Source organism: Scophthalmus maximus, chromosome 9 (assembly GCF_022379125.1).
Source record: "Scophthalmus maximus strain ysfricsl-2021 chromosome 9, ASM2237912v1, whole genome shotgun sequence".
NCBI classification, from domain to species: Eukaryota; Metazoa; Chordata; class Actinopteri; order Pleuronectiformes; family Scophthalmidae; genus Scophthalmus; species Scophthalmus maximus.
In genome coordinates, this window is record NC_061523.1 from 15,093,728 (window position 1) to 15,120,000 (window position 26,273).

At 44.6% G+C, this 26,273-nt stretch overlaps 4 protein-coding genes across 5 annotated transcripts in view; 2 read left to right on the forward strand and 2 right to left on the reverse strand.

The window, feature by feature from the left end:
- Positions 1 to 376: 376 nt before the first annotated feature.
- On the forward strand, positions 377 to 3,612 carry ttc9c (tetratricopeptide repeat domain 9C). Of its 2 annotated transcripts, XM_035649445.2 has the most exons (5): positions 400 to 530; positions 1,165 to 1,248; positions 1,357 to 1,714; positions 2,039 to 2,221; positions 3,073 to 3,612. In XM_035649445.2, the coding sequence occupies exons 3-5, from the start codon at positions 1,378 to 1,380 to the stop codon at positions 3,228 to 3,230; spliced, it is 678 nt and encodes a 225-aa protein (XP_035505338.1). In that variant the 5' UTR covers positions 400 to 530; positions 1,165 to 1,248; positions 1,357 to 1,377; the 3' UTR covers positions 3,231 to 3,612. The 2 variants fall into 2 exon arrangements, with proteins under 2 accessions (XP_035505337.1, XP_035505338.1); XM_035649444.2 differs by lacking the exon at positions 1,165 to 1,248 and having other exon boundaries at positions 377 to 530.
- Positions 3,613 to 3,681: 69 nt separating this feature from the next.
- On the reverse strand, positions 3,682 to 14,988 carry si:ch211-168f7.5. The gene is made up of 4 exons (XM_035649429.2): positions 14,270 to 14,988; positions 8,475 to 8,694; positions 7,384 to 7,638; positions 3,682 to 7,198 (listed from the first exon to the last, which is right to left on the reverse strand). Exons 1-4 carry the CDS (start codon positions 14,546 to 14,548, stop codon positions 4,644 to 4,646), a joined length of 3,309 nt encoding a protein of 1,102 aa, XP_035505322.2. The 5' UTR covers positions 14,549 to 14,988; the 3' UTR covers positions 3,682 to 4,643.
- A 3,482-nt stretch (positions 14,989 to 18,470) lies between these two features.
- map1lc3cl (microtubule-associated protein 1 light chain 3 gamma, like) lies at positions 18,471 to 20,087 on the forward strand. The gene is made up of 4 exons (XM_035649446.2): positions 18,471 to 18,667; positions 18,757 to 18,812; positions 19,013 to 19,119; positions 19,293 to 20,087. The coding sequence occupies exons 1-4, from the start codon at positions 18,610 to 18,612 to the stop codon at positions 19,480 to 19,482; spliced, it is 411 nt and encodes a 136-aa protein (XP_035505339.1). The 5' UTR covers positions 18,471 to 18,609; the 3' UTR covers positions 19,483 to 20,087.
- A 2,662-nt stretch (positions 20,088 to 22,749) lies between these two features.
- Positions 22,750 to 26,273, reverse strand: part of ehd1a (EH-domain containing 1a) — a 13,978-nt gene continuing 10,454 nt past the window's right edge. Inside the window, exons 3-6 of the mRNA XM_035649851.2 lie at positions 26,145 to 26,273; positions 25,151 to 25,321; positions 24,248 to 24,412; positions 22,750 to 23,900 (exon numbers count right to left, since the gene is read on the reverse strand). The exon at positions 26,145 to 26,273 is cut by the window's right edge and continues 113 nt beyond it. Coding sequence (XP_035505744.1) covers positions 23,367 to 23,900; positions 24,248 to 24,412; positions 25,151 to 25,321; positions 26,145 to 26,273 — 999 coding nt within the window. The 3' untranslated portion in view covers positions 22,750 to 23,366. The remainder of the gene's footprint in view (positions 23,901 to 24,247; positions 24,413 to 25,150; positions 25,322 to 26,144) is intronic.

Genomic DNA, 26,273 nt, shown 5'->3' on the forward strand with positions numbered 1-26,273 from the left:
GTCACTCAAAGAGTTGAACTACATGCATTTCAGAGAGAGAACTATATACAAACTCATCTACTTATACATTAGGCCATTATCAATCGCCCTCACCCCCAATGGAAATTTTTAGTTTCTTCCTCTGGTCTGAAAACAGTTGTGGTTTCAGAAATCACGTTCAAAACACATCACGTTTGTGAGTGGAGGGAGGCTTTAACATATCCAAATCAATCATTGATTACTGTCGATTAAATATGTATGTAAATTGTGGTAATGGCTTTAATCAAAATTGCCTCCTTTTTTTTACTGAAAATGTATCGTGAATTTAACTATTGTTGCCGAAAAAATATATTGAGATTTTTGTGTTTGTGTGACGTCACTGGCAGTTCCTTGCTCGGCCTCGTGGCGGCGGTACCGCTGCATGTCGTTGACGTTTTCACCACTTCACGAAAAACCAAGGAAGTGAAAAACAACACTACTACAATGGTTGTCAACAGGGGAAAGTAAATGTTAGCTGTTTGGTTGATTATCTTTCCCCGGACGTTTGAAAGGTGAGACGATGCATATCATTGGTTGAATAAAAAAAACATTTTAATGTCCCAAACCGTTCAGAAAAGTGTCGACAGCCTGAGTTGAAGTGGACGAAAGTTAGCTAGTGTGAGTGAGTGAGGAGGGGAAGGTAGCTTCGGTAACACTTAGCTCAGTTAGCTGTAGCCACCGAACCGTTAACGGTCTCTGAACAGAACCGACCGTTGAAGTTCGTTAAAAACGGTTGACGTTTGGTAACTATGACGTGTGCTGGGACGGAATTCATCGTAGCCATAGTAACTAACGTTCCGCAGCAGTCACTCAAATACACACACACACACACATACACACACACACACACACACACACACGTGCAGGACAGTGGCGGTAATGGAACCAGACGTGGTTGCTAATATACAATCATCTGTATAGTGTCTCATTCCTTGGTCTATGTTGTAAACAGAGATTAAAGTGTAACATCAGTTGATTTACAGGTACTCGGTTAATGTTAAAAGCAGCAAATGTACTATCATGTGAGGGAGTAAAGAGTTATGAGGTGAATGCATCAATATCTTCAGAATGAATATATACAAATTAAACAAACAAACACGAAAAATTCCCTTCAATTAATGTGTAAAAATGTGTCCATGTGCCCAGGATGAGATCTAACATGTGAAGAAACCACTGTTTAGGGTCAGTCCCATTGACTCCTGTATCATCTGTGTCAATATTGTATGTTAGGTGAGTGCAGAGCTACAGGAGCTTAACATGATGTGTGAGAATGTTTATGTAAAGCTCTTTCAACGGCTTCCTAACACATTCATTTTATTGACCTTCTTGCTCTACCAGCTGACGAGCTCCACTGCAGAAATGAAGGCTGCAGACGGGGAGGAGTGTTCAGATGTACGGGGGGCGGCGGCAGCAGAGGAACCAGGAGTTTCTAGACACCGGCAGACTCCGATGAAGCCGACTTGGACTCTGCTGGAGGAAGCCGCCCAAATGAAAACAGAAGGAAACGCTTTCTACAGGGAGAGGAACATTCGCTCAGCCATCGGGCGTTATCACCGCGCTCTCCTGATCCTTCGGGGCCTTGACTCGGATGTGATGGCGTCTGTAAAAGATTTTGGACCGGAGACGCCTGCGCTCATGCCAGAACAGGAGGCTCTGCTGAGAAATACACAAGTGGACTGCTACAACAACTTAGCTGGTGGTTAAAATGTCACAAACTTGCAAAGTGGAAAGAGCACAAGCATATCCAAGTCTAGTGGAAATGCTGTTGATTGACATTATGTTCTGTTAAGAAGTATTGAAGTGGTAGAAGTATCAGTAGTAGTAGTTTTCTGTTGTCTCTATTTTTGTATGGAGTCCTTAGCATCATGTCAGTATTAACATGCCCTCCCAACAAATCCCTTTCGAAAGGGGTGCCTTCCATCATAGGAGTTTTTTTTCCACTGTCTTACTATAGAATACTGTATGTATTATAATATTATATATATATATATGTGTGTGTGTGTGTGTCTATATCTTTCAGCCTGTTTGCTGCAAAAAGACAGTGTTGACCATGCTCGAGTGCAGGAATACAGCCTAAGAGTGCTGCAATGGCGACCAGGCAATGTCAAGGCACTGTACAGGGCGGGAGTAGCCACTCTGGAGATGGGAGACGCACAGACTGCAAAGCAGTACCTCATCCAGGCCTGCAGAGAGCAACCTAATGGTAAGTGCCAGCACACCAAGATAATCTACAGCAGGCTTGTTGGGTCATCATCCATATGAATAGTTATTAATTTAGACATTTCAATATTTCTCTCACTGGCCATTTAGTGGAAGCAGCACATCATTAGTATCAGTTATTTGTCAGTGTCTACGGGATGCATTCAGCCACAGTACTATTGTGGACTAGTTTCCTTTTTTTCAGCAGCACTCAAAGACCAATACAAAATCAGTGTAGTCAAATTAGTGACTTGACAACTTTAATAACTAGTTACTTTTAAGATGAAGATTTTACACAGTGGATAATATAACAACTTTTCAAATCTAAAAATGTTGAAAACCAAACCTCAATAATGCCACCACTGATCTTACCAGGGAGAGAGGAGATATGGGGTGGAGCAGTTAGCTCTTATGCTGATATTGGGTCTAGCCTCACCCTTTTATGGCTGGGACAGGTGTAACAGGCACCTCAACAGTCAATAGATATCTTCCTTTTGAATTACCTTTATATTTTAAGTTTGTGATGTCAAACAAGATGCAACTAAAAATGTGTCTATATTAAAGGTTTTTCAGATCAAATATTTGATGGACTGCAAATTCAAAGCTGAAAAGGACCAAATTGTATTTAAATTCATTGGATTAATTTAGCACAATTAGTTCATTACGTTTCTGTTCATGTTTGCAAGACCAAGCATGTGACAAGATTTCCACTCAAGGACATTTTGCTCTGACGAGTAATTGTCGGATAAATCAAACCCATACATGTGAAACCTCTGGCACAGTTCTCTCCAAGCCATCTCCTAAACATTTGAAGAATGCCTTACCAAAACAAACTTCTTGATTTTTCCATCACAGATGCTAATGTGAGGAAGCACCTGCAGAGGGCTGAGGAGAAACTGAACTGGGAGTTACAGAAAGAGAAGGCCATGTATCGAGGAATGTTTTCCCCCAGCTCGAAGAACAGCTCCGTTGAAGGGGTGAAACAAACCAACGGAGCTGGGGAAGGAGTTTAGCCTGCCAGCTCACCGCATCAAACAAGGCTTCAACCTGAGAGACTGTTCAACTGATGACAAACCAACTGAAGAATGATCACAAATCATGGAACACTAATGTTATTGCCTCTCCTAGACATTATACTGGAAAGCAGTCAGTAGTAAAGTAAAGATGTCGCTGCTGAAAATAGAAAGAGGACAGGAATGTTAGTTTCCTAGCAACATGGAAACAGTTACTTTTTTTTTTGTGCCCAAAAATTGCAAAAGTTTGGATATTTCACATATGTGAGATTCATCATGCACTTCTCAAAGTTCTGATAATGCCTCCGTGATTGCAGTTGTCTGGTCAGTGGTCTGATTGTTCATTTTCGGAGTTTTCAAATAAAATGTTTTTTATAAATGATGTCCAAGCTCAGATGTCTTTTTTTTTTTTAGACAAACATTATATAATAAAGGCAAGTTTCAGGCATTGTACAAGTTTTAGTCAGCAGCTTCTTTTATTAACCGTTAGCCATGAGAAGCCACATTTTGTCTCAAATAACTCATGTAAATTTAATCAATCAATATTTATTTTGAAAATCCTGAGCATAATATCAAGTTAAAGAGTATTTGCTTGGTTTTGGTCTTTGTCCGGCCAATATGATTGTACTTCAGAGGCAATATTACCTATAAACAAAGAGGAATATCACATTCTTACAATAGCTATGAACAATGAACAAGTCACAGAGCAGCATGCAGTAGGGGGTTGTACACGTACACATTCATACTCATGGTTACAGCGGGATTTAACCATATGTGATGGAGCTGATAATAGCAAATATTATACGTAAGGTATCATATTGAATATTATTTTAATTGGGTTCCTTAAAGGCCAGAAAAGAATCCCAGAATATTGTTCTTTTTGAAATGTCAAATCCTTTTAACCAGCATACACATTATGAAAAAGTCTAAACTAATGAGGTTTTAAGAGGTTTGTAGGTCTTTGCATCACCTACAAGGAATTATTTGCCCCTACGTGAAGTTGTCACCCAGGTTTTCCTCACTGGCATTTCTTTGTGGTTCATGCTGCATCCTACAGTGCTCCTTGTACAATTTACAATAACACATGTCAGGAAAAGACTATTTGTCAATATAAATTTACAAAAACTCCACTGGAATCAATGCTGTGAACCAAGAACGATACTAGCAGGTCTTACAGACTCTAATGTGCCTGAGAGTTAACGTTCATCATGGTGGTGAATGAAAGGACTGGCATACATTTTGGAGCCAGTATTACAGTACCAGTAAATCTGAGCAATAACAAATCTTTGAAGTTTGAAATATGAACATGATGGCACTTCCTTTTACACAAAATGTAATGCCAGCCATCACCGGTGGTTTGAGTATAACACATGGAAGAATCATCTACTGCGATAATTATTTATTGTACAAATGTCATTTCTTGGATGGCTTCCTCTTGAGACTCAGAGACCTCATGGAGCCAAACACTCTCCTCCCCAAGTCCCTCAGTGATCGAGAGCGCTGGAGGGGCATCCGTTGAGGAGGGGATGGAGAGAAGGAAGGGGAGGAGAGAGGGGAAATGGAGTGGCAGCTGCCCTCAAGGCTCTGAGAGCGGGAAAGGTTAAAGAGACTGGCAGTGGAGGACAGACGTTTGTCGTCCTTTGCTCTAAGCAGTCTGACCCCTTCGTCTTTGTTGATACCCAAGCTCCCTTGCCCCACGTCCGATGAGGAGACCCAGAGCGCTCGCTTTACCGGCTCCTCGCTGTGGTTACGAGGGACCAGCAAACCTTGGGACTCACTCCTGAACAAAGCCCTCCTGGAAAGCCTGAGGCTGGAGCTGCGTTTCTCCCCTTCTTCCTTCACTCTCTTCTTTGAGGAGATGGGGGAGTTGTCTACTTTTGGCCTCTTGTCATTACTGCTGGACGAGGCCTTTACTTTACGGCTCTCCCTTCTCCAGCTGCCAACACTGTTCCTCCTCCATCCGTAGCCGTACTCAGCTCTGTCCATCTCCTCCCGTTCTCTCTCTGACTCTTTGCCCCAGAGCCGTCCCTCAAAGCCCCTCCAGAGTTTGTTGGAGGTCTTTCTTGGTGTTTGAGCTGCCGTTTGCTCCTTTTCCTCCTCCTCACCCCAAACAGAGCTGTATTCCTCTCTCTTGGCATAGCTGCTTACTGTGGCTGCCCTGATCAACTTATGAGAGGTATGCTTTCCTCTGTAAAGCCCTTCTCCCTCTGCCCTGTTCCACCCACCACTACCTCCACTTCCTCCTCCACTCTGCCGAAGTGATCCACCTCTTGGTTGGATGCCGCCATACTCCGTAGGAGAGGTCCTTGTATTGGTGTGGGGCAGGGAGCACTGGAAGGGTGCATCCCGTCGGAATACTGAGAGAGGGGTGGCACCCAGTGGGGAGGGCTGGAGAGGCCGGGGAGGGGAGCGACCCCTGGCAGTGGGGCGGTAGGCAGGGGAGGAGGCTGTGGAAGAGGGAAGGTCGGATGGGGAAGGGATTTGCTGGTAGTGGCAGTGTGATGGGTAGTGGGGAGAGGGAATATGGATGGACTGGTAAGGGTGTATGGGGCTGCTGGAGTGTGAGAGGGGAGGGGTGAGACTGGACTGAGACTGAGGAGAATGGGTGACACTGAGGGAGAGCTGTATTGGTCTCTGGGGAGTCAGGTTGGTCAGTTTAGTATAATCATGTGACTGATCTGTCTGGGCTGTCATGTGAGATTTACTGTGACCGCTCACTTCTCCGGCAGTATCTGTTTGGAAGCAGTCAATATCAAGCTCTACACCTTGTTCCATCAGTCCTACCACAACAGCCCTGGACAGGCCAGAGAGGCGGGAGATCTCTTCCACCATGGCGGAGTCTTCGCTTAACTTGGGACTGGAGCTGGACTCTTGGATCAAGCTGCTACGCTGAGACCCAGGAGCTGACCCAGCATTTGTACCAAACACTGATGGCCCAGACTCAGGTGGAGCACAGCTGCTCCAGTCTAATGAGCGACAGAAGCCTGATGACCCATATCCCGGACTTGGTCCAGACCCTGAAGTGACCTCCAGGGAACTGCGGTGGCTCAGGCTACTCGGACAAGTTGAAATGCGAGGGCGAGCTCTAAGAGCTGGGGTGGGTGTAGCAGAGGAGAGCGATGAAGAGGAGGCAGTGGAAGCTGTAGTAAAGTCACTTCTCAAAGCTCCACAACTGCCATTTTTGGAATTGTCCACGAGGCCCCGGCCAGAATTTAAACCAGGGGCCAGGTTTAAGTTAAGGTTGAGATGCACGTTTATATTCAAGTCATCTCCAGTTGCTGAAGGAAGGTTACCCAGGTTGATTGAGTTCCTAGTGGCCTTTTTCCCAGCAGTGCTGAGACTGACTCTGGCTGAGTTTCCCAGCAGTGACTTGCAGGGGGTGATGCTGCCCCCTGGCATTGTGGATGTATTGCGGCTCTCAAAAGCAGAAAGCGACTGGGTGGAACCATGACTTTTGCCAGGGGTGCAAAGGCCTCTGTGCGGCACTAGACCAGCGGTGGCAGCTGAAGTGAGATCGAAGGTGGAGGAGGTCACTCGACTGCGGTACTTATGAGCCAGGCGACAGATGTACTGTTCCAGCTGGGTGAAGGAAGCCAGGGTGGCGGCCTGCTGAGCCTGTTGAGCCTTTTGAGGCAGAGATGGGTCAGCATTGGACTCTAGTGGATCATCATGTTGGGGTCCTTCTGGACTCGGAGAGGACGATTGCTCCTGGCTCTGGGTGGTGAAGAGGGGGCTCTGGAGAGCGACAGCATGCAGGGGGCTGGGGTAAGGGTAGACCTCTTTGGTCCGACGGGACACCAGGTCAGTACAGAAGCGAGGGTCCAGCTGGGGCTTCGGATGAAGGGAGGAGGTTGAAGAAGAGGAAATAGGCTCAAGAAGTGGGAGGAGGGAAACAATCAAGGAATCACCAAGTCCTGAACAGATGTCAGACAAAAAGCTCAGACCAGTCACTTCTAGGTCACTGGGCCCTATAAGAGACAAGAGAAGATTACAGATAACATCGATCATTTTTCATCATTCCCTAAATATTTACACATCTAACTCTTCCCCAGACATAAGACTTGCACTGCTTTGAACTGTCTTCTTTTGCCCATTTGGAACTTGCTTCAGCTTCTACAGAAAAGACATGGCTCAGTTATCCACACCAGCTCACCTGAAACTGGGGTCCCTTCTGTTGGTTCTACATCTTCCTGGCTGTTCTGCAGTACAGGCTGCTGCTGCTGCTCCGCCTGCTGCTGCTTCTGCTGCTGCAGCTGCTTCTGCACTGCACCTTCTGACCAGAGGGTGTCCATGTTGTCTGTAGACAGCTTCAGAGGTCTGGCCGGTGGCACCGGTCCTCCCTGAGCGGCTTCACTGGACACAGAGTAGCAAGAGTCTGACAGAGAGCTCCCACTCACTGAATAGAAACCTTGACAAGAGAGAGAAAATAAATTCAGTATATATGCTCATAGATGGTAACAACGGCCCGACCTCTCTGATTGTCCAGTAATACACTGCCCGATATTTCATTTGCACTATCATTAAAATGAATCTCCAAATTAGAGATTGCACTTATTCCTTGGTCGACTGCTATTTTTTGTTATGCACTGTTCACAAGGGTCTCTGTTGCCAAGGTAACGCATTTTACTTTATCTGTTCTATATAATCTCTGTACGGTGGGCCTTCCTGAGGAATTTTTCTAAAGTACCAACATTATTTTGTTTGGATGTACATAAAAGAGAAATTGGTTGTTGGAAAGGTCAGTAAAAACTAACTAAACAATGACATCACCCACAGGAACTAAAACTTAATTAACGTAAATTCAGGTAGAAAGATGCAGTACTTGTAAGTATCATGTTGGTAGCTCCAAAATATCACCAAAAACATAAATCTTAACTATATGTCTCGCTAACTTTTCTGGAAGCCCCTACAAGAAAGTATGAGTAAGATGAATAAAAAAAAAGAAGGCCTGTACAAGGGCATAGCACAGTGAGACATGTTTGAGTTGGGTGTAAAGACACAGAGACCAGAGATACAATGAGACTGGATAAGAGTTTGACAAGACAGGCTGAAAAGTTGACAGCAAGAAAGAAACTGAATGAGTCTGTGCCAAGTCACAAAGAGTTCAAGTAAACAAAAGTAAAAAAAAGAGTGTGGTTAATGTTTAATGGGGTTTTCTCTTACACAAGGTGACAAACTGTTGGTCATCAGTGCCTTTATCACACACTGTCCACCATTTTGACCACTGAACAAACATTTTTTTACCTGAACTGGGTCTGGAGTCGCTGTCCAGGTGGACCATACCACTGGTGTCTGGTGTTGGGGGAGAGAGCAGGTCAGAGGGGGCGTCCCAGGATAGAGTGGACCAGCGTGAATTACTTCCCCTTGCAGATGAGGAGTGGACTGCCCCGTCTCCTGGATTACTGCCACAGTCCTCTGGACTGCACTGACAAGGCAACACCAATATATCTGAAGGAGAGGGAGCCTGAAAAAAAAATTATAAATTACGGCTGTGACACCAATATCACAGTATCTTTGACCCAAATATATAAATACTGTGACTATGGCAAAATATTTATCTGGATTTTAAAAAATCAAGAATGAAAATTTTGTGTTTACAACCATGGAAAAACAATAATACAATGACAAATAAGTGATATTTAGTCTGTGAATTATCACTCTGTGGCAGGATTTACACACTGTCTGTGACATATTACTGAGCTTCTTGGATAAAATTACATTTTACCACTATGAAATATGTTCTGTTTAATGGGCATATTTCTATATGAATAATCTCAGATATTCAGTACATTACCTACAATGGGCAATGTAGTGAATATCTATGGATGTAGGGGGGGGCCATATGTTTGAAATCAATTTTAAAATACTATGGCAAATATATGCAACATCGCATAAAAATCAAAAGTCAAATATCTGACTAGGACACCATATTTGTACAACAAACTTTGTACTGAAATCCCAAACTTAAGTCACACGATAACAACCCAAAACATCTCAGTAGAGGTAATTGTTGTGCAGAGGAAAAACTACAGTTACTGATATATCATTTTGTATGCCTATCATAGTTTTTATTTAGGTAAAATCTTTACCTAAATATAAGGGAGCAGAAGCAGAAAGTAGCATTAAATGGTAATACTCAACTGATATACCTCCAAACTGTAAACATATGTGGTTACTTTTCACCCCTCACAATAAGGTCACAACTCCTTGAAACTGCAGAGACACAATTAGCCCCGTGTGAAAGGATGTGACAGCGATGTCTGCCCATTGTATCATTTACCAGACACACACACCCCGATGACGTCCCATCACGCTTACTGGAACCGTCAGGAATGCAATGCAGCCCCAAACACAATAAACTACTGCCCCATCAGGTTAGCAATGGGCCTCTAGTTGCCAGATTGGTATAGGTTTGTTAGAGTACACCCCCCCCCCCCCCCCCCCCCCCCCCCCCTCCGCCGCCAAATCCCCTAACCCACCCCTCCAGGACAGCAGGCAAGAGGGGCTGATCGAGTCCAAACAACAGAAACACTGTGACTGGCACTGATCAATCCCTCTTGTTACTGCGGAAACAAAACAGGTAGTGACTCACTGCTGGGGAGAGGAGGGGGATTCAGAAGATAATGAGGGAAGACAGATGACGTAACAAAGAGCAGCCGGGGCGGCAGAAGGGAAGGGGGGTGGATTTAGGAAGGAAAGGAAGGGAAAGAAGTGGGAGAAAGAGTTTCAGACTTTGACTTGTCTTTGGCTTGTCTCAGCTCTGGAGGATTAGGAGGCTTCCCCTCACTCCTGTAACCCCTGTGTCTTTTTTTAAAATGATTTTATCCGATGAGTCCACGGTGAGAAGTGTGTGAGTGGGTGACCAAAACGAGTGAAAGGGACAAAAACAGAGACTGAGAAATAGGAGTGAGTCACTGACTAAGTGAAGGCGGTGAAGGCAGGGAGGGTGCAATGGGGAGGGAGGGGTGCGCGGTTGCCGGGTGAGAGAGAAGGGCATCTTGAAGGACCCCCACCTCCCCCACATTCCCCTTGACAAATAATCCCCCCCTCCCACTCCTGTAATATCCTTCGAGTCAGCCGCCCCCTACTCACCATAGCTACAGCTGCTCGCTCTCCAACTCTTGCTCGCTTCTCCTCCCACACAGAAACACAACGGCACAACAGACCTGGTGAAATGTTTAACTCATCCTCAGCCTGAACTTGTACTATTCCAGTCTTGTTGTGACTTTCACACGCATGTTTATTCTGCCGCTAAGTGCCACTTTTGGCACTCTCTTCCTACTGCCATAAAAGTGCATTTATTGATCTTTCTGCACTTGTGTGTTTTCTTTGATCATGTTGATTCAAAGATATGAATCAACCCTTTTTAAAAGTCACTTGAGTATGTAGATATCTGCAAATATTTCTTTAATATAACTTATTTGTCCTTACACAAACCTCTGCTTCTCCATGTTATGTGTAAACAGCATAATGCACAGCACACTACAGGATATAATGTTACACAGGCCGGTGCGTGATCAAATCATGGGCGAGTGAGACCAGTGGGTGGGGGTCTGCTCAGAGCTCTGTAATATGATATTCCTTCATGTGAGGGAGCAGCACAGACCCTCGTTAACCATGTATAGAAAATCTATATGACTGGATAGTAATGCAACAGTGTTGGCCGCTCCAAAAGCAACACGCCGCCTCTTGTTGAGGGCATTATGTCACTACAGCGAGACAAATCGCAGCGGTTGCCATGTTGAGGCAGAATAATGTGGTCAGGCAGCGTAGGGTGGAATGAGGGTTTGGTGAGAGTTCTACACTGTGCGGTGTTTATTGTTTCATGCATTATTAATGTGCTATTGAAATGTGAAGACAGCCCACGCTCTTCATCGTCAGCCTCGCCACCTAGCGGAGTGATGCTCTTCACCTTTGCCGAAATGTTCGGATGGATCTTTGAAGTACCAACGTTGCAGACTTTTTTCTCCCCCCTTCACTAAGTTCAGAGAGATCCCGAGGCTAAAACCAGAGACAAAAGCTTTGTCACTCCACAAGTCATGGTAATGGCTCCAAGTGTAAGATGATGCTTTCAAAGACTAAATCTAATTTCAAGACCGGCTGCCTTCAGAAAGGGCACACACTGCACTGCAGATGGACTAGACACGGTTTACAGTTTAGGCCAGAAAGGGCTACTAACTCTCACATTTGAGAAACAACTTCAAAACAGTTGCGGATCAATTTTCTGTCCATGAATCAATTGACTAATTGTTGCAGCCCTACTGCATGTGAATTATGACCTGCTCTTCTACTTCAAGGTCGTCTGTCCTCTAATGACTTGTGACAGCTTCACCAAATCCGCCTCGACACCCGAGAGTTGCTGAAAAGTGTGAACGTGCTCCTTCTATTTTTCCTCTACTTTATAGAATATATTCAGAATATTTCATTTGGAAATCAAAGCTTGGTCTTTTGATAAAAACAGGCTCCGTGCACAAGCTCAAATCATCTGTGATCTATAACATGCATCAGGATGTGTTTTCTTTCCACAAACAATATACGAGACGCATCACTTTTCAACAACTGCATGCTTCACAAACGCTGGAACTCATCACATGGTTGAAAAGCTGATGGACTCATTCTAGTTGCAGTTTTCCATCGCAGTTGACAACATATACAGCCATAATCCCAACATTCCAAATATGGATTAAACTGATGACTTCTGCCCCCCCCCCCCTCTCTCTCTCCCTATTAGAGAAAAGTTGAATCACATTTCAAGAGTAGAGTGCATTACGTTATGAGTCACCAATCCTCAGCGTACAAAATAGTTATATTTTTGAAAGCAGATACAGCGAGTAATGAATTTGAGGTAAAATAATATGAGCTTGTAGAGGAAACCTTTATTTTCCCACCTTCATGGTAGTGAATAAAGCAGCAGGTATCCATCTACTTACTCTTCTCTCTCCAGCTGCTGCAGTGTTTGAACTAGTTATTTTTTCCCCCAATAGTTTGTCTTATTGTAGGAACATGTTTGTGTTGGTGGAGGCCGGCGAGGGCAGAGGGCCGACTGCCAGCCTGCTCTGCCACAGCGGCGGCTCCCTTCAGAGGTGAGAATGAGCAATGCTGCTCGGCCTCTCCGCAGGATCTCTCAGCACCACGGGGGGAACTACAGAGGAGATGTTGGTAGGTGGGCGGTGAGGAAGGCAGCACATTATGAGCCGCACTTCCATGCACATGCTCTCGCTCAGATGGGACTGCGATTTCTGTCCCTGCGCTGGTAAAGATAGATTTTATTGTTTCAAGTTTTCCCTCTCTCTAGTGCATCCTATGAAAGATAAAAAAGTCTCATTATTTTGCGAAATAAATATATCGTCCTGCAAAGAAGACCTCAGCTGTGACCTGGCTTCAAACAGAACATGTATTAATTTGTGCCGCAGCCTGCTGACTCACACCACTCAACAGTTCAAGAACACATATTCATAGTGTAACAACACCGTGATAAGTTTCTGTTACTCGATGAGGAAGACAATGAAATGTTACTAATGTAGCCAACCATTTCATTTCGGAGGCAAAAGAACAAAACAACTCCCAACAACCGCAGATACTGAAGACAACATGTTACCAGTTTGTTAAATATGGAAATGATCCAGACAAATGACAAAGAAAAGCTGCAAATCGTCCCATTTTAGAAGTTGTGCCAAGGGGCTGCCTGGTCATTTTGCTTGAAAATACTGTACGTAAAACCAAATTTCCCTGTTGTAGGACGAATAAAGGAATATCGTATCTTATTATCAACAAAGTTAGGTGAAAATCTCACTTAGCTCAACATGAAGCCTTCGTGTAACTGAATTGTCAAACCTGGGAACGATCAAGAGATGATCCATGACTGATTTGGAAGAAAATGACAAACATAGCTTCTCATCACCAGGTTGTGTATGCCAGAACTTAAAAACAGATACATTTTTTGTACTACAAAATGTCAAAAATAAGGGGAAAGTGCCCATGACAAAGAAAGTAGATCCTCAAATTACAACTAGAGAATAACTTTTTGGACTTAAAATAAAAGACAAATTATCAAAACTATAGCTGATTGTTCTGTTGCCGATCACCTTATTAATTCAGCTCTCGTATTACCCATCACTTTTGTGGGTCCCTATTTTCTTTGCCAGTGCCCATTTTAGTCCCAGTTATATTTCTCTGTTTTTTTTCCCGATTCATGTCCTGCGGTGTTCTTTAAGAAAAGTTTGCATTACTACAGGTTCAATAATGAATAATGGACCAGACCAACTACAGTCTGTATCCAGGTCTCGGGATGGGACCTGTTCACGTCCTGTCCTCCTGTATTGCATGTCAACCCACATTCTCCACATTCTCATCACAAAGAGACCTGCGTATCCATTTCAGGACAAGGCTGGGAAATAGGTTTCGTTCTTTTTCCCCCTGATGAGCCTGGGATCACACATCCCAACCCAAGTCACCCTCCACAGGAGCATTCAGGGTTTCACAGTCTAAAGATCAAAACTGCCCTGTTATCCCCGGACAGACAGTGATGAGGAGTCTACATCTGTATATTGATCAGGAGGATTTGAATGCAAAACGGGTGCCAAAGTGACATTTACAGTTGTTCTTACTGGCCAGAGCCAAACAATGCAGCAGTGTGTGGTTGCTGGTTTGTGCATTAATATCTATACTTGATCATAACGCCTGTTTCCCATCACGTCCTCCTTGATAACCTTGAGGCATGCAGGGCACCGGGCCAGGCGGGCAGGAGCTGGCCCTGGTACCCTGACCTCAATGACATTTGCTCCATGTGACGGTCACACGCTGCCCCTGGGTATGACGATGGGGGCTGCATGCTCGGCTGGTCTCTGGCACCATCTCAATCAATCGGGTATTCAGCTCTCGGCACGGCCATGCGCCGCCAGGCATCGATCCAATCTGTCTACTGAGCCGCAGGGGGACTGGCTTGTTGGAGGAGCACCACCCAGGGCTTCCATATTTGATAATCTCGTCATGTAGCCTAGAGATCCGGGCCGTGCGAGCTGACAGACGCAGGGACTGACCTGTTGCCGGCGGGATGTCGCAGAGCCATGCTCGGCGTCCGATGCGGCGCTCTCAGTCTGCGGTGTCCCGCCGCCCTCCTCCGCCCGCGGCTCCTCGTCGTCGGCGGCGGCGGCGGCGGACGCTCGGTCCTCCAGGGCGGCGTCCACCATCTCCAGGTGTTTGCACCTGAGCAGCTCCAGCTCCAGCACCCCGGCCAGCGTCGCCCTGAGGCGCTCGCCGATGCGGACGCGCTCGCTGCCCGACCAGAGCGAGTTCACGCAGCCGCGGCGGCCGGCCATCCTCGTCGAGGTGCCGGCGGGCGGAACGCGAGCGCACCGCCGACCAGCGCTCAGTGACCGCGCAATGGATGAGAGGAATCAGCGCGCTAGGGTCCGGATGCAGGCGGAGCGGCGCAGGTGCGCACGGCCGACGGCAACATAGCACTCAGGCGAATTATCACACAACATGAAGGGAAGTACAGCGCTGACCATCTGTAACGCGCCGTGCAGCCGCAGCTCCAGGCGGGCAGCCCCGCGCACTGGCACCACACCACGATCACTGGATCCAGCGACAGCACGCGTGAAGGATCATCCCCGAGACACACAACTCACATCCCCTCGAGAGCTCCGTGTGCTGCTCACGTCGTCCTTTGAATGTCGCTCACGAGCCTCCCGGTGCGCGGCTCCGTGCGCAGCGTGCCCCCGCTGAGACAATGCAACAGTCGGGGTGATCGCGTTACATGTGGGAGCGGAGCGGGCAGCGGGGGGGGAGGAGCCACTGCACCAGCGCTGCACACACATTGGTCGGTGAAGTTTTTCGAATGGACGCACGGACACAAACATTTTTTTTTCCAACATGACTGTACATGGTGCCAGAGGACAAACAGTCCTGAAGATTTTCCCACAGTCTGTGATGGACAGTAAACAAACCACTAGACTGACTCAACAGGCCTCCTGCTCCGATCTGAGCTCCTTGTACTTTATAAGTAATCCCATATTTTATTCTATCTTATAATATAAGAAATATATATTTAGACTTTTTATTTACCAGATATATTACCAGTCGACACACACACACACACAAACACACACACACACACACACGCAGGCTAATGGCAGGTGGAGTCTAGGTGGAGGTATTACCCATGGGGAATTATGTCATTTCATTAGCCCGCCCCTAAAACATACGACAGAACCGACTGGCTGAGTGAGACGTCAATCAAACTCAGTTTGTACTTAGAATTAGGCAACATAGGTGAAAAGACCTGTTAGGGTGGACTGTAAATGTACACATCGATTATAAAACATGATCACTTTTAAATACCGACTAATGTCAAATTCCAAACAGCATCATTTTATCAGAATTTTTACACATTGAAAAGCCGGTTGTTGTTTCATGTACCAATGCAGCAAATGTATATAACATAAAAATAGATATAATACAGACAAGGTTCACTGCATAATGAGTACCTGGTGATACATTCTGTAATTTTTGTTTGATACAGGGCTTGTAACAGAATATTTTATATACTGTGGCTGGAACATCTGAATATTAATTCCACCACTGCCTATAGGGATGATACAAATGTTTGTGGTAATGAGTTTATTAAGTGACCTTTAAAGTGATTGTATTTTCACCACCAGCGGTATCATCATCAGGTCAGGTCTTTCTACAGGATATTATGTGATATTTTTTCTAATTATAACGACGCACCATGCATAGTATACCCTTCTTAAAGAGGGTGGACTTCTAATTGGATAAACCTCCTCCTGTCAAACTCTCGTGATTTCCTGGGAGACGCTGTTAAATTAGTAACACAAATATCTGTCTTTTAGTTGCACGAACATATTCAAAGTTATTAGGTATCACAGATGATATTGTCTTCTAAAGGGAAAAGTGTCAAAATGCAGCCCATATTTTTAAATTTTTAAATCCTTAAATAAAGTCATGGTTTATCAAGTCACCACACACTACCTGACACATAATGAATGTTATAGAGTGTGTATTATTAGCACAGTTGGTGTTGGTTGGTCTCTGGGCCTGGAGGCCGTTAATGAAGCGGCCATGTTTAGTCTGTTGTGTGTGCCTGGCTCTGATCGACACTTGGAGGTGACATGACACACATAGTGGAAGTAGACAGGCAGCCAAGCATGGGCCCAACAGCAATTCAATTCAATTCATTTTTATTTGTATAGTGCCAAATCACAACATGCGTCTCAAGGCACTTTACACAGTGAGGTGGAGACCTCGTAATAACAGCAAAAATTGCCCCTGAGCTCCAGCCACATTCCTTGTATTTAATATTTAAGGAATGTTTGATTCAGATTCGCTTGACACCACTTGAAAACTTATGCATTTCAACCAGCACCCTCTGTTATTGTTTTATCGATATAAGCTTGACGGCATTGTAACTATCCTGAAAGTTAACAGTTCAAATGTGTCACAAGTTTTAAAAACCAAAGGAGAATACAGCCTTCTGTCTGACGGGGGAAAATGTATTAATAGCAAGACTCATTCACAGAGAGGAAGCTAGAAGAAAAGAAAATATGACAGTATGACAGGTGCCGTCTGGTGCTAACCTTCAACCAGCAGAGGGTGATCTTCACCCACGACACAGCTTCTGTCCCCCGCCTGAGCCTCTACAGGTGGGTGGGTCCCAAACTGCAAACTGACTGCAGAAGACCAACAGCTCCATGGCCCTTCAAACAACTTCCAGCCTCTGAAAGGATCACAAAGTTAAATCAACGCCTCTCAAACAGTTTCACGAAATGTATGGTTTACTTCATTACTGTTGTATCAGACTGTTTTAATTTGAGCTGCGTGTACAGTGGCACAATGCCTTCAGACAAACACCAGGGTGAAATACTGAAACACTGACTCTTATTATAAGTTGATTGGACGTACAGAAAATACTGCTGTGCACACCGTTATCTTTTAAATGATTTCAAACAAAGATTATGTATCAAAAACCTTTCAACCATTCCCCCCCCCCAGCTGACAACACAGCTTCTCCTCAAGGTCTCGTGGGAGCTCTCAGTGGTATCATGCTCTTCTCCAGCGGACAGAGTTTGCACCGTTCTTATCGTATTGGCCTAAAGTCGAAAAAGTGCTCAGAAAAAATAAAATGGAAATCTGAACACATACATTTCAGTGAAAACTGAGCGAACTTCTTCTGCTGATGAAGATGGTGCTCTGAATTGGCAAATTGATGAATAGTTCACAAAGGTTTGAGTTATCATAGTCTAAAGAGCACACGTGTTACTGATAACATGAACAATTGCCGCGTTTTATTGAGCCAGAGAGCCGTGACAGTGTGGCAGTGAACCAGCGATGAACAAATGAAATTCAGACATCAGTCATACGGTTGTTTACAAGTGTGCTATTGTCGCTCACTGGGTGGCCTTTTCCAGGGCTCAGTGCCGCAAATAAAACCTGATCCCTTTTAAAACGGTGAGTCTGGAAATGAATGCAGCTGGATCAGAAAAACAAGCAGCTGCACGGAAGACAAATGGAAAGATATTCACCTCCCATTCGCTTGCCGTTTCTGAGATTCTGCACCCGTAAGAAATCTGAGGGATGTAGGACGACGATGGTATGACCACGTGGCCAGCATGACAGTGAGGTCAAAGGTCAGGATTTGACAGAATTTGTGTGTTGATTGAATTAAGAGTTATCAAATCTTATCATTAAAGGAGGCAACGGCCATGTTTAAAAACTGAAAGTTCCTCTGGAGTCCTCTGGATCATTTATGTCATGTGTTGTTTATGCTCTTCACACAGTGGACTGCCCTCATTAGTCTGTGCTTGTTCTCTTGTGTGTGAATGTGTGTGTACGTGACATCAGCACTAATGTCTCAAGTAGACGCGAGAATGCTCTGTGAGATAACCAGTACGCGTGAATCTGGTCTGAACCAGTGAGGACGGTAAACACACACACACACACACACACACACACACACACACACACACACACACACACACACACACACACACACACACACACACACACACACACACACACACACACACACACACACACACACACACACACACACACACACACACACACACACACACACACACACACACTGATGCAAGCCTGCATCCACATGCTGCCCACCAAGCCGAGGAGTGTGTGTGTGTGTGTGTGTGTGTGTGTGTGTTTTTGTTTGTTGGTGTCACATTTCGACTCCTCCCAGCCCTGCCTCCTATAAAACACCATCGCCCACAGCTGCTCAGTGGGGTTTGCCGACTTCCATCCCGAGGGGACATCACCGTCAGCCCGGGTCAGTGCCACCAGCCGCACACGCCTCCATCCCCGCTGGTCTCTGCAAACCGCCCCGAGCAACATACACACAAACATGGCTCCCTTTGAGAAATCTATGGAGATGATGCCCTTCAAGGAGAGGAAATGCCTCGGTAAGTCCGTTTCAGTTTGTTCGTTTGTTACTGTAACGGGTGCTTTCACATCGAAACATTGCCTTACAGTGTATGCATGCTTTCTCCAGAAACAAGAAAAGATGAAGTGTGCAGCATTCGGTCTAAATTCCCCAACAAGTTGCCTGTGAGTTAAAATTCTGTTATTTCACAAACTGAATAACGTCCAGTTTTACTTTAGTTGTTGCTGTGTGTGTGTGTGTGTGTGTGTGTGTGTGTGTGTGTGTGTGTGTGTGTGTGTGTGTGTGTGCGTGTGTGTGAGTGTGTGTGTGTGTGTGTGTGTGTGATTGCAGCATCAGCTCATCACAGATGTGTTTCTGTGTCCAGGTGATTGTTGAACGTTACACCCGTGAAAAGACTCTCCCCCTGTTGGATAAAACAAAGTTCCTGGTTCCCTTTGAGCTCACCTTGGGTCAGTTCCTCTGCCTGCTCAGGTAAATGATCATTTTTCAACCCGTCCTCCTCTACACTTTCTTGCCCGAGCTGTCAGACTGACCACTGCTCTCTCTCAGCTTCTCCACACCTCTCTGGCTCCCTCACACTCTCTCCCCCTTTGTGCTTAAAAATCTCAGTCGTTCATTCACGTCTGCCTCTTTCTTCCTCTCAGGAATAAGATCGCCTTGGAATCTACCCAGGCTCTGTTCCTCCTGGTGGCGGAGAAGAGCATGTCCTGCATGTCTTCCAGCATGAGAGAGGTTTACTCCCGCCACAGCGACGCAGATGGCTTCCTCTACATCACCTACGCCTCACAGGAGATGTTCGGAGCGCCTCAACCAGCGGCCGGGCCGCCCTGCTGAGCCTGAAGCTGATAAAAAAAACGAACTGAACCCAGACCAATGGTGGCGACAAACTGAGCCAAGCCAAGACGTTTGTTTTCTCACTACCTCGTGAAACCTTATGGACGTTTAAACACAACAAATCACCCCACACGTCTTGCTATTGCATGGAAACCTCAGCAAACCATAGACAACACCCCGATGAGGACGTTGATGAAAGCGCTGATTGATTATTTGATCGGCACATTTAATGATTTTCTGTGAAGAGATATTAGGAGAAAAAGTAGAAGTGAATACAGGGAATTGTTTGTTCTTTAAATTGAACACTGTAGTTAATCTCTCTGTTGTTTGAGCTTCAGTGCAAACACACCAAATATTCACACAATTGCACTGCCAGTTCAAACCAGTCTAGTGGAACCACGACCTTAGCACTTATGTCTCCCTCCTTCCTCCTCTCTTTTCTGTGATCGCCTCTTCAACCTCGTCTTCTCCTAAAAATGTGAAATTGTACTGAAGTTTTGTCACAGGTCCTTACAGGGACTTTTGAGGCAACTGTTGCTGCGCTGACGCGCCCTGTCTCCAGCTGTCACTATTCCAGACAAATAAACTACTTCTTGTCCTTTTAATTGATTGACTTTGTGTGATTTATTCTTTCTCTCACATGTTTTCATGGAAGAGTTTGTGCTTAAATATATAATATTACAAAGTGAACTGTTGCTCACATAACATTTGTCCCTCTCCACATGACTTTGCAATTAATAGTTTTTTTCTGTTGCTTGAAATGTTTTTCCGCAGATGTTTTGGGGTAATTTAATTGAATTTTCATCAGCTTCATGTTAAAACATCCAGCATCACAAGCAGTTTTGGCCGTTGTAGTGGATAAGAGTCCACTGTAGCTGAGGTTGGGAGTGTGTTACACTTTAAAACCAGTAAAACTTGTACTCATACACACAGGTGCCTCATTCCTCACCTGCCTCCGAGACGCGGACCTTCCCTCCACATGATGGTGTTATATAAGCCTGACCTGGTTGGCTATCTGCAGGGGTCAGTGTGTCAGAGGGTTGGTGGGACTGGGGGTGTTATTTTTAGACGACGGAGGGACGAATGTGACCCGAAACATTGGGAAAGCGGGGTGAAAGAAAGAGCCAAGGGAGTGACGGGAATACAGATGAAAAACAAAGAAACAGAAGAAGGAAAACAGGGAGAAGCCGCTCTCCACAAACAGTAGAAGAGGAAGGAAAGGGGGAAAAGAGACAAGGGGAAAAGAGTGGCGTCCGAACAGAGGAAGACAGGAAATAGGAAAACAATGTAAAGGAGAGATATACGTGGAGGAGGGGGACAGCTGACTAAACACAGTGTACAGAAACACAGGGACGTACAGTCACGTCGCCGCTCACTTCACACCACTGTGGCCATTCCAGCAGCGTTCTGTCAATATATTATCATCACCAGAGCAACAGGAACCACGGAGCTTCTTCCAGCTGTAAACGATCTTTACTGACCCCAGAAGGGAGTTAACTTCAGAGCTTATTTTTCTTATTGCAGTGTTTCACAAACTTCTGCTCCTCGTTTGAGCCTCACAATCTCACATTTCACACCAGATCCAAACAATTATCACCAAATGCTATAGTGACTACACTCTTCATTAGTAGGTTAATCAGAGCCACACAACTCTGTACGTACACTGTATGTTCATCACTGGATTTAAATCATCATTGCAGACTGCAGTACATTTTCCACAAGTTTGTACAAATAGAAAATAAAATAAGATGATACTGGAGTCTGTAATGATGTAAGACCGACTTGGAAAACCTTTATTTATTGAACCATCATGTAGCCCAGACTCTAACTTTAAGAAACTGTAAGTCTTAATTTAACACATGGAAAACACGATCATTTTCACTATATTTCAGTGCATCTGTTTACTTTTCCAGTTTTTTGTTTAAATAAAGCTTAGGCTAAACCTTGGATATTTCAACCAACTTTGCAAGTTTATACTATCATGAAATGTTAGTTGAAGCCCTGCTTTGTTTGTGAAATACTGAATACTCTCACCTTCTCAAAAATCCTTCAAATTAAACACAGACAAAGTAACTCACTCTTTGGTCGAACTGCTAACGTCTCTCGGATGATGTCGATCTGTGATATACAAAAGAGGATTAGAGGCACGTGAACAGCACAGTATAGGGCGGTAAAATGGTTGAAGTTAAGTAACTGTGGGGCCCTTCATCATCAATGGACCGTGAGTCACAATGTTCACAGTTCACTGCAGCCGAGGAACACGAAGCGCAACCTCACATAGTGTTTGAACAGGCCGTGATATGACTCTATATCCAAACACAACCACTGTAATAACTTATCGAGACACAAGAGAGCGCCTGTGGACTTCATCAAACAGGACGTTTCCTGCTGCTGTGGAAATGATGAGATGAGGATGCCGACTGATAACCTGGTGAGTCTGTGAGCAGAATACCAACGAGTGCCCTGATGAGGGAGAAACACTTGAGTCTTTGTGTGTAGTGTAGAAAGGAAACAAAAAATCGAGACTGACGCAGCTCACGAGGAAAAAAAAAAATCAGATAATTTCTTCAATATACTATCATCTGTTCTGGTGCATCTGGTTTACATTTCAGGTTCTTACATTTTACATACTATTTAAATTAATTCACACAGGCTTGTGCAGTTTATAACAATACAGGTTTATGGAGGTGAAAGTGTAGAAGTTATAAAAAGCTAATTTCATCTTCATCTTTCATCAAATATGAATCCCACATGTGAGAGCTTCCTCTCCTTCTGTTTATGATTTGTGCTCGTCTCCCCGTTTCTAAATTGTCTCCGTGTGTCCTCTGAAGTGCTCCATAGAAAGTGATGCGTGTCTGTCTGCACCACTGTTTTCCATTTGCCCTTAAAAGATATGCAGCCAGAAGCCACTTGTTTCGTGGGTAAATGTCCTTATATAGTTTCTCCTCCTGAGGCATCGGGTTCCTGTCTTCCTGGCATGTAGAGGGCAGTAGACTACATTAAAACTGTAAAAGTGAAGGCATTTCACACGTCCTTGGTATGACCCCTTCATGATTAGCTACCACAAATTGAAAGAAAAAAACCCAGCTAGGATTTAATTCACATTTATCCTGCAAATATCATTTATTTTACAAAGTTTTCCCCCTAATTATAATAGAGTAGCTGTTCAACCAATGCTTTCTCCTGTTGGTCACAACATTTGATAAAAATCAAACCAATATTATGTATCATAGAAAGAATGAATAAAAATCCACATAAGCCCAAGGCTGATGGTACAGTACTCCTTTTTATTTATCTGGCAAAATAATAAAAAGGGAAGCATTTGGAAAGAGTCAATTTTGACAGTCAGGAAATACAAAAATATAGATAAAACAATTCTAACAGCTGTTTTGATTTATTTCCTCTTTCTCTCTCTCTCCAAATGCAAAAAAAACCCCTATATTTCTTTGGATCAACATATAATAATATTAATAATATGGACTGGACTATGCTTATAAGACATCTTTTACACAGGATGCAGAAATCCATGTTCAGCCCCATCATGCAACCTCCCTCTACCCATCAGTTCATGACCCAGTAATGTCCTTTTATCAGATGGTAAATCAAACCCTCTCCCTAAATTTATTTCTAGTTGATACCTGAATGTTATTCCCTAATGCACAAAGATGGACCCACCCTCCCTCCCACCTCCCGTCATGAAACCCTCCAGTCTGTCTCTGGTGAAAAAGATCACAGCAATAGCTCCTCACGGTGTGTCTGGATGCCTGGAGACTTGCAGCTTGATGGAGAACATCGCTGTTCATGCTTGTGGTTGGACTTTGTTTGTCTGGAGAGTCCTAAACATGAGGCAAAGTGCCGACAACTCCCAGCTGCTACCTTCTCCTCTACTCCTGCAGGACTGTCCCACGTTTGGCTGGTGGCACTAAGTGCTCGGGCAACGTGGGCGGCAGCTCATGGCCCTCCAACTTTACCTTGATGAGGTGGTTGGCGAGGGCGAACTCCTCGTCGTCAAGGAGGCCGTCTTGGTCCACGTCTGCCAGCTTCCAGATTTTTCCTAGCACCGAGTTTGGCAGCTTAGACTTCAGCATCTCCTTCTTGGCTGCAGCACCAGACACCTTGCCATTGATGGGAGAGAGGGTGTAGAAGATCTCGTCATATGTCGGCTTGTCACGACCCACCACCCAATCCAGCTCATCGATGCCCTCACTGGCACCCTCTCCATAGCCGTGACCAAAGGGACCGCTCATGGTTCCCTCGAAGGCTCCACCCTTGACGGACTGGCTGGGCATGGCGGCCTCTTCCTGGCGCACCATGGCCATGAGACGGGCGATGTCGTTGGCGAGCATGTCCTCTACCGTCTCCAGCAGCTTGGGCTTCAGCGCTGCAAACTTAGAGAAGTCCTGGCCATTTAGCAGGTCCTGAAGGGATTGGGGGGGGGGGGGGCGGGGTTGAGAGAAAACAGGAATTTGTGATAGAAATAGATCAGTCTTCAATGGCTACCAATGGGAGTAGCATACAAGAAGCAGGATTTCCTGACAAACCAGGAAAAATAAATCTCATCCCCATCCTGGCCCATCCTGGAGGGCAAGGGCAGGAAAGAAGGGCGAAGATGTGAAGAGAGTAAAGGTTGGAAGGTCATTCTACTCTGAACTAAGCACTTTATATAACAAGCCCAAAATAGTCACAATTGTTATTTAATCAGATGTGTTACTCCGGATAGTACACCACTGTCAACTGTGTACATCTGAATTTATCCTCAACTCACCTGCATCTTGGCCAGGTTGGGGAAGTCTCCAGGTGAGATCTGGTGCTCCTTCTCGATCTTATGGTAAATCTCCCCCAGGTTGGATATCAGCTCCTTTTTCTTAGAGTCCTTTCCAAACACACTAGGCATCTCCCTTTTCAGAGAGCTGATAATGTAGGCCTGCACCTGGTCACCATAAAAAAAAATACAAAAAAAACCTTTTTTTTTTAAACTAGTAAACCTCATTAGACACATTATTCAAAGTATTTTATGTCTTAAAACATGTGTGTGGGGTATTTCTAAAGTCTACTTCCTAAAGTTTACTCAATTGAATATAGACTGGGAGCAGAAACAGAAAATAACAAAATCCCTCTTCTCTTCTTGTAAGAGGTTCAGATTGCTTTAACCTTCAAACACACTTTTGCACTCACTTCTGTCTGTGGTTAATTTAGAAACTAAACACTAACAAAGTTTCGTCAAACAGGACTCTTTTTTATCAAGTAATCCTCTTCCTTCGGGGCTGGAGGACAAGTGGCAGTAGTGAGAGAAAAATGATAGGAAATTATATGTGATGATACAGTTTTTTTTATAAGGTTCTAGTTATGTCAATATTGATATATCTCAACAAGTAAAATTCCTTCCCCCCTTTTGAGACTGTCATTGGTTTATGGTGCAGATTGCTTAATTTTGATTTCATGTATAATAAGGGGGGATTTATTTGTCAGTTACTGTTATTATTTGACCTAATACTTGTAGAGATTCCCATCAGCTACAGCTGTGCTTTGTATTTAGTGCTAATGTAAATTGCATATGTTAGCATGCTAGCATCGTAATTTGAGGTTGTGAGTATGTCAAACATGTTAACACTGTGAGGACATTAGCATGCTAACATGGCTGTAGGTTATTAGTCTCATTAATACTGACCTTGGCGAGACGTGCACGTTTGATGAGGTCATTGAGTTTGCGCAGTGCTGCGTTACGTGGCAATGACTGGATGTCCAAGAACAGGTCCTGCTCTTCTGCCTCAAACAGCTTCCTGTTGTCTGGTACCAACAGGGGCTGGGCCCAAAACGAGCCAATGTACACCCGCACGACCTGGAATAAAGTTTGCACAAGTTACTCTCCATTGCTCTTCATTGTCCTGCTGGTAAAACTTTACTGCCCACGCCCTCATTAGAGGAAATTCTTGCACAGGTCACATACATGACCCCTACAATCTCGCAAAAGTGTGTGAACAGACATAAAACATACCAGAAAAAAAACACAAAATGGGATGCATGGCAACATGATTCAAGACTGTGAGGCTGGTACTGAAGAATAGATAAATGAATAAAACATGTGTAATGTGTTTAACATCATGTGGAAAGACAATACAATACATTCCCCCCTCAATGTCAATGAATAATTGACTAAGTGATCCAAAGGTTTCTCTGGGATCGGTTTATGAATATGGCCCTGTATCAAACATTAACTGAGCAGTCAGGGACAAACCATGAGACATGTGGAGTCACATGATATCATGTAGGGCATAGAATCGGAGACAGAAGGGATTTAAGCTGCGTTTCACTTTGATTACATTCACACATTTAAAAGGTTGTTTTTTTTGTAACGAATTTTGTGTTTTGACAAGCTGAAAACGTCACTATTCAATTACTCCTGCTTTGGCAGGAAAAAAGGCATTTGACCTCCATCCAGACCTGCCGCAGGTGGATGGCCGCATTATCACATTATCATCGCCGCATTATCGCCTCAAAACATTAACAGACTGTGACCGCTCTGAGCACGTCTATTACTACAATGCAAGAAATGAACACAGGCTTGCATTTGTTCAAACAGACATCATTTCTAAACACTGTCAATCTTAATAAATCCATGGTTTACATAAAAGCACAAGTAGTGAAAAGGAAATGCTTTTGACCTCAGGTGTGTTGATGATTTTGCCCAGAGACCACATCAGTGCTCCGTAGACCCTCATCAGTTGCTGAGTGCTGATCTGGTCCGCCTTGTTCAGAACCACACGCATTTTGTCCTCGTGGTTCTTGAGGGC